The sequence below is a fragment of the Nannospalax galili genome, unplaced genomic scaffold (genome assembly GCF_000622305.1).
Source record: "Nannospalax galili isolate Female #2095 unplaced genomic scaffold, S.galili_v1.0 scaffold1171, whole genome shotgun sequence".
Lineage (NCBI taxonomy): Eukaryota > Metazoa > Chordata > Mammalia > Rodentia > Spalacidae > Nannospalax > Nannospalax galili.
Window position 1 is genome coordinate 35,352 of NW_008328881.1, and position 8,450 is coordinate 43,801.

An 8,450-nucleotide genomic window follows, 5' to 3' on the forward strand; every position below is an offset into this window, starting at 1 on the left:
AAAATTAAATGTAAGAGGTTGAAATTTCCTCTAAATTTTAGACACTCGGATCAGAGAACTTCAAGCATTTTTACTAAGTAGTCATTTTGTAATAAATTACAAATGTTTTCTACAGTGTATATTATTAATGAAATGTTTTAAAATTGGAAAATAAGTCTTGAACTTTACATTTTTTAATCATTTATTATAATTTTTAAACTAAAATTGATCAGATGAAAGCCACAGAGGCAGCATGTGGACTAGGAAGACATGCTGAGTGGAAGCAGTGATAAGGACTGTTAAACGCTGTTCGCTTGGGGTTTTCATGTACAGTGTTGACAATAGTTCCACAATGGTCCACAGTCCTCAATAGTAGTTTGTGGAGTATTAAGCATCCAGGTTGACAGATAAATCATTATCAAAATACAATGACAAATCATCCCTTTTTAGTATTGGGGAAAGAAAAAAATGTATTGAGTAAATTTATTAGCAAGAGTTTTTTGTTTGTTTGTTTGGTCTTTTTCGTCTTTTTCAGACAGGGTCTCCCTGTAGCCCCGGCTGGCCTGGAACTCACTATGTAGACCAGCCTGGCCTTGAACTCACAGAGATCCGCCTGCCTCTGCCTCCCAAGTGCTGGAATTAAAGGCGTGCGCCACCACATCCAGCAAGAAACTGATTTTTAAATGATAGAACTTTTGAAGACTGTGGGTCTTTAAAAGTTGCACTGTGTTTTATGCTCCCCATGGTGGTGCATGTCTTTAATTTCAGTGCTTGGGAAGCAGAGGCAGGAGGATCTCTGTGAGTTTGAGGTCAGCCTGGTCTATGTAGCAAGTTCCTGGTCAGAGAGGTCTACATAGTGAGACCCTGACAAAACACAAAACCAAAAAGTTGTATTGTGTTTTATACTATGATATTAATTTGATGTCTTGGGGACAAAGAAAGGAAAGGTTATGGTTTAAAGTGATGTGTTTGTATGTTGAAGTTGCCAAGGGGTAGATGGTTATGGTTGGCTTTGGTTGTCAATTTGACACTCCTGGGAAGAGGGAACCTCAACTGGAGAATTTCCTCCATGGAACTGGCCTGTGGGCCTGTCTGTGAGGCATGTTTTTTGACTGCTGAGTAATATGGGAGGGCTCAGCCCACTGTAGGTGGTATGACCTCCCCTCCTCCCCTGGTAGGTGGCCCTGGGTTATGTAAGAAAGGCTGTACACAGGCCAGAGAAGCAAGTCAGTAAGCAACATTCCTCTGTAGCCTGTGCTTCAGTTCCTGCCCTGGCTTCCCTCAATGATGAATTGTTTCCTCCCCAAGTTGATTTTGGTCAGACTGTTTATCACAGTAACAGAAAGCTAACTAGAACACAAAGGGACTAGGAAAGGTGTGATGTGCCATTTGAGAAACTGAAAGAACTTCAGCAGGACTGGATAGACTGCTAAATACAGCAGTGTCAGAACGTGATGTGGCATCATTTAAAAGTACTCTAGGGACAGTGGGAAGCTGCTGGGGGCATTTTACAAGTGCACTGATAGGATCAGCTTTGAATTTCTGAAGCATTCTTTCTGAATAAAGATTCTTTATTCTGAATAAAACAATCAGTAGATGTGAAAGCACACACCTGTAACACCCCGCACTCCACAGGCTGAGGCAGGAGGATCCCAAGTTCAAGGATAATCTGGCTCCATAGCAAGAGTCCTTCTACACACACATATATGCACACGCACACACACGCACATGCGCGTGCACACACACATGCGCGTGCACACACACACACACACACACACATGATTGAATGAGAAGCTGGAAGACGTAGGCTACACAGGTTTATACTTTAAAAGACAATAAGCAAGAGAGGTAAGTGTTAAACTAGCATAGTTGCAGGATAGACAGACTGGAGATATTCAGGAGATAAAATCATTAGGACTAGCTGACTGATGGGGGAAGAGGTAGGAAGAATGAAGAAAAAATAGTGATGATGAAAGCTAAGGATTTAGTTCAGTGATGGATTGTGTATCATGCACAAGACCATGGGTTCAATCCGAAGCACTGGAAGTAAAAAGTATCAATAAATGACAGTAAAGTTTTTGACTCTGGACACAGGCAAATGATGTTAACACTCATTGATGATGGGTGAGAGACTGGAATGGTAAGAAAGGATGTGCTGAATCTGAGGTTATAGAACATGTCTATTGAAGAAGGACCTTAGGAAACATACAGATAAATGAGTCCAGTGAAAGAGGTGGTCTAGAATGATCCCTGAAAAACAACATTAAAGAGAGGGGATAATACATGGGCACCTGACAAAATGAGCAAGATGCAGCAAATCGGCAGAATAGCCACAGCCACAGAATTAACAGAAAGATCATTTTGAGAAATGATGACCAGAGATGGTCATTAATGATACATGTTGAATGCTTATGCTGTGCTAGGCATTTCATGTACATCTAACATAATCTTCACAACCACTTTTTACACAAAGTTGAGACTATAACTTAAGAGCCCAAGTCTTGAACAGTCTTGAACTCCTTTTGTAAGAGCAGCCTTTCATGTGAGGTAAAGGACAACTGTATGTAATTAATTTTACCTTTTAAATTTCTTTATACATATTTTATAGTATATATATGCAATTCAGAAAAAAAATATTAGAAGGATATATTCTACAGGCTGGGAATAGTAGGTAGTGCATCCCTCTAGCCTATATATATATATACACATACGCCTATAATCCAAGCAGAAGCACAAGAATCACCAGTAGGAGCCAGGCATGGTGGCTCATGCCTTTAATTCCAGCACTTGGGAGCAAAGGAGGCAGATCTCTGAGTTTGGGGCCAACCTGGTCTACATAGTGAGTTCCAGGCCAGCTGGGGCTACAGGGAGATCCTGTCTCAAAAAAAAAAAAAAAAGAAAAAAAAAATCACCAGTCCAAAGCCAGTCAGAGCAATGTGGTTAAGTTCAAGGCCAGCCTCAGCTACACAGTGAGACACTATTTCAGAAAACCAAAGGTTTAGAATAAAGCCCAGTGGTAGAGCACTTGCCTAGCATGCTCAAAACCCATCCAACCCCCAGTATCACCAAAAACAACAAAACAGAAAACATCTGCAATCAAATCCTTTTCTTTGCCATTCATATACCATGTTTCAACTTCTCTATGAGTGCTTCATTGTCATCCAACTTCAACTCATTGACTTTATCTATCAGTCCTTCAATGTCGCCCATACCTATAAGACACAAAAAAGAAAAATCAACAGTTAATAATACACTCAGTTTAACATTATGCAAAACACATTCATACATCTGCAACTTAGCAAGGCAGGCTGGCTAAGTCCGCCTACATTTTACAGGGGAGAAAATTAAAGCTAAAGAGGTCAAACGGCAGCAAATAGAGCAGGGATGAGAGCCCAGGGCTGACCTCCGAATTCCGTGCTCTCTAACTATACCACTTTAAGACATTATAAAAGGTTTACTGCCATTACAATTTCTACTACTATAACCATGTATTTCTATGTTGTACACTAAAATTCTCCCAAAGAACTTTGAATCTAATTACAAAGATCCAGATGACCTCTATACTTCTATATCTCATTTTACCATAGCAAAGGAGGTTAGAGGGCTAGAGATGTAGCTCAGTGGCAGAGTGCCTGACTAGTACATGCAAGGCCCTGAATTTGATTCCCAGCAAAAGAGAGAGAGAGAGAGGAAGAGGGGGAGGAGGAAGAGGAGGAGGAAGAGGAGGAGGAGGGGGAAGAGGAGGAGGAAGGGAGGAGGAGGGGGAGGAGGAGGAGGAGGAGGAGGAGGAGGAGGAAGAGGAGGAAGAGGAAGCAACAGCAGCAGCAAGATAAAGGTTAGGAAGATGAGTCACAGAAGAAAATTACTTTCTTAAACTATTTACTAAAGACATGGTTAGAATCCTTATTGAAAAGATCCAGATGACCTTGGTGATTCTTCTATACTCTCACCATTGTACCTACCAAGAAGTTTACTGATGAACGGTTGTGTTTTGAAAGGTTCAAAGTCATCTATATGTTCCCCTGTACCAATGAAAATAATTGGACTTTTTGTGGCAGCAACTCTACACAGAAAAAATAAAGTAAAATAAATACATAAATACATAAATAAATTTCCAGCACATTTTTCAAAGCTAAATAGACAAAAGAAATAAAATTCAAGTTTCTTTTCACAAGTTAAAAAGAACTATACCAGAAAGTCTACAGAATTCTGTTTCTATTTAAACTTTACTTAAGTATCATATCAGGTCCAGTAGCAGAATGCTTTAAAAAAAAATGAACTAAAAAAAAATATATACACAAATATACACATAATCCCAAAACACAGAGCAAATCATTTATATGAGTACAGGATTTAGTGACAACCAAATCAGCAAAACTTCCAACTGATACTTACGCACTGAGGGCACCACCTCCTTTCGCATGGCCATCAAGTTTAGTCACTATTACTGAGGCTACATCTACCTTATCTTTAAAAGCCTTAGCCTGGGCTTCACAAGCCTGCCCAATGGAGGCATCCATCACATAAACAATGTTATCAGGTTGCTAGAAAGAGTAAACAGAAAAGATAGATATTCTGATTAATGTTGAGCAAAGCTTACCATAAGAAGATAAACAAAACTTACTATAAATATTATTTAATCAGAAATATTTGTTGAGGAAACACTACAAATTAGGTAGCTATAGGTCTTGAAGACAGAGAGATCAATATAATCTTGTCCTCATGGTACACGGAAAACAATATGAAAGCTTCTTTGGAAATAATTTTCAGCTGAGGCCTGAATAAAGAAGAAAAATTACACAACAATCCACAAGAAGGACACCCAAAGGCAAAAGAAGAGCAAAACTACAAACTGCTGGAATGAATTCTGAAAACAAATGAGTAATAGACTAAGGATATTTCCCTGACATCTGCTCACCTTGGTCAAAATAACAGCACAACTAAAAAGACTCTAATTACTATTAACCACTAATCAAAGAATTACTAACAACATTCCAATAGCAAAATATGAGTTTCAGGATAGAGAGATGGCTCAGTGATTAAGAGCATTTGTTGTTCTTGCAGATGAACCAGGTTCAGTTCCCAGAACCCACTTGGTAGTGGCAGCTCACAACCATCCATTAACACTAGTTCCAGGGGATCTGATGCCTCCAGGGGGACTATACACATGTACATAGTACACTAACATACATGCAAGCAAAACATTCATACACATAAAACAAAAATAATAAAATCTTTTAAATTATTATTTTTATTTTATGTGTATGTGTGTGTTACCTGCATGTAGGCAGTGCACCCATGTCGAGCAATATCCATGGAGGACAGAAGGGGCTGTCAGATCCCCTGGAACTAGAGTTACGGACAGTTGTTAGCTGCCATGTGGGTGCTAGGATTCGAACCCGGGTCTTCTGCAAGAACAACCAGTGTTCTTAATTGCTTAGCCATCTCTCCCGCCCCCCAAAAATAATAAAATCTTTTAAAAAGAAAAAGATCTAGGGGCTAGAGAGATGGTTCAATGGTTAAAAACACTGGCTGCTCTAGCTCAGAACACAGGTTCAGTTCCCAGCACCCACATGGCAACCAACAATCATCTTTTGACTTCCACTGGCATTGCATGACACAGGTACACTTACATACATGCAGGCAGAACACTCAGACATAAAATAAAAAAGCAAGTAAGTAAAAAAAAATTTTCTTTAAAGACTTGAGTTCCTAATGTATGCTACTGGTGTTAAACTACTGCTAACCCCCACATCATTTCCAACATGATGTTAAAGTAGACACTAAGTGTTAATTAATATTAACACTTCATTTTGAAAAACTTTTAAAATTCATGTTTTCACTAAATTTAAGTAACTTAAAAGAAAATCAACAAATATCAAAAGTTTAATTCCTAATTATTTTTCTTTTTTGAAATAGGGTCTCACTATGTATCCCTAGCTAGCCTGGAACTCACTTATGTAGACCAGGCTGGCCTGAAACTCACAGAAATCCACCTACCTCTGCCTCCCAAGTGCTAGGATTAAAAGCATGTGCAACCACACCTGATTAATTCTTAATTTTTTATAATTTTTAATTTTTTTTACAATAGGAATTATTTTGCATTTTTTAGAGAAAGCTTAACGCCAATTAAGCTTTTGCTCTATCCACACCCTTCTGTTTGAAGAACATTAAATGCAATTACACACAAAAAAATTAGGACAAAGGCAGGGGGCATGGTGCACACCGATAGACCCAACACTCCCCAGGCAGAGACAGTATCTTGGGGTGTTTGAGGTCAGCTGGGTTTGTCTCACAAAATACTAGCAAATATAGCCAGAGAGTATGACCAAAAGCGAACCTGGGTAGAATGATGATCCAAGACTGGCCCATGAAACAGACCAGGTATGTGAAATGTGAAGTAAGAATTTTGTTCCGTGGATGGAAGCTGAACTGCTTAGAATCTAAAATTGAGTCAAAGGCATACAGCTCAGTTACATGAGAAGTCAGTTTCTATTCAGGTAAACTGAATGGTATGGCATTAGTGTGTTCCTTCAAAAACTCATGTTTAAATTCAATCCCAAATGTGGCAGGACATAGGGATTTGGAGAAACTGAGTTAGAGGACCAAAGCTTTGTCTTCAGCTATTGGCACCCCTATGAAAGGGCCAACAGCCTAGGATTCCACTCCCACCCTTCTCTTCCTTGTCTGCCTTCAGGACAGCTTTGTTTTCCCCATTTGGAAGACACAGAGATCAGGTACCATGTTCAAAGTGTGAACCAGCATCTCAAGGGACACCAAACCTGTTATTCCTTCATCTAGTCTCCAGAACTATAAAAAATAAATGTTTGCTATATATAGTATTTAGTAGGCCAAAGATAAACTCACACTAGTGTTGGGTTTCTTGGTCAAAGCAATTCACAATCAGTACCTAACATAACAGGATAGCATAATCTATTTTTATACAGTAGTCTTCAAGGCAAATTCGTGGATCCTTAAAATCTAGCTATGTATTAACATAATTATCACCGTTCAGAGAGGAGTCTTGCATTTACCTCACTGGCCTTGGCATTCACCTTCCTTCCCTGAGTCTCCTGAGTAGGGATTAGAGGTGTACCTCTATGCCTAGCTTTTCTTTTAAGGTGCCAGATTCCCCTTGAATTGAAGTTACAGTTGTAGGTGCTGGAAATTGAACCTGGGTCCTTTGCAGAGCAGCCACTGCTCTAATCCGCAGTCAACTCTCCAGCTCCTCCATACCAACCTTCTTTATTTTGTCCCTGTGCTGATTTAAAGCAGCCAGCTTGAAACTAAATACTTTATAAATATGTGGTTTAGTCAAATAGTGCATTTGCTGCACATTAAACCACATCACTTAGCAAGAAAAATGTCGATGGGAAATACAAAACAAACTAGAACAATGCATTTGCCATTCTTCCAGAGGACCTGGGTTTCATTCCCAGGATCTGCAGTGGCCAGCAACCTTTTTTAACTCTAGACTCTGTTGGAATTGTACCAGGATACATGTATGCAACACACTCATACATATAAAATCAAAATAAGTCTCTATAGTGAGTTTCAGGCCAGCTGTGGCTAGAGGGAGACAGAAATAAATAATCTGTTTCAAAAAGACCAAAAACACCAAGGGAGAAGACACCCCATTTCAATTTAAGAAAACACTATTCCGTCTGAGGCTTTTATTTCTTCTCGTACATTAAGCTATGAATTCATAGGGAATGGTTCCAGCAGCTCAGGCTCCTTTCCGTTAGTTCTCACAAAGTGTGCTTCTCTGGGTGGGGCGGGCTGGCGCTTCAACTGAACCCAGGTTCCTTTTTCTTTGGCTTCCTTTTTTTTCTGGTCATTTTCCTTCATGTGCTTCCGGAAGCTGTCTCGGCTCTTAAGAGCGCTTAATATGCTCAATATACACATTAATTCTCTTGGCAAGAATCTTGCCCTTAACTTGCTTGTTTATGACAATGCCAACAGCATGCTGAGTGACGCTGCAGACGCTCCCAGTTTTGCCATGGTAGCATTTATGGGGCATTCCTTTTTGAACAGCACCCATTCCCTTAATGTCTACACTATCACCCTTCTTGTAGATTCACATGTATGTGGCCAAAGAACAACTCCATGCTTTCTAAAAGGCCTAGAGAACATGCAGCGGGTGCCACTTCTCTTTCCCTTTGTGTTTGTCATTTTGGCAAATCACTGGAAGATATGGATGAGTGTTTTGCCTGCACATATGTACATGTACTATCTGTGTGCAATGTTCTGCTGAGGCCAGAAGAGGGTGTCAGATACCCTGGAACTGGAGTTATGGACAGTTGTTAGGTGATAAGACTCAAATGGGGAGCCGGGCATGGTGGTGCACACCTTTAATCACAGCACTGGGGAGGCAGAAGCAGGTGGATCTCTGTGAGTTCAAGGCCAGCCTGGTCTACATAGTGAGTTCCAGGCCAGCTGGGGCTACGCTGTCTCAAGAATACCAAAAAAAA

General features: G+C 40.0%; 1 protein-coding gene across 1 annotated transcript in view; it reads right to left on the reverse strand.

The window, feature by feature from the left end:
* The window catches only part of Srp54 (signal recognition particle 54), a gene marked incomplete in the record, with an annotated part of 51,730 nt that overhangs the window by 12,988 nt on the left and 30,292 nt on the right, over positions 1 to 8,450 (reverse strand). Inside the window, 3 exon segments of the mRNA XM_029561870.1 lie at positions 3,105 to 3,191; positions 3,942 to 4,042; positions 4,375 to 4,523. Coding sequence (XP_029417730.1) covers positions 3,105 to 3,191; positions 3,942 to 4,042; positions 4,375 to 4,523 — 337 coding nt within the window.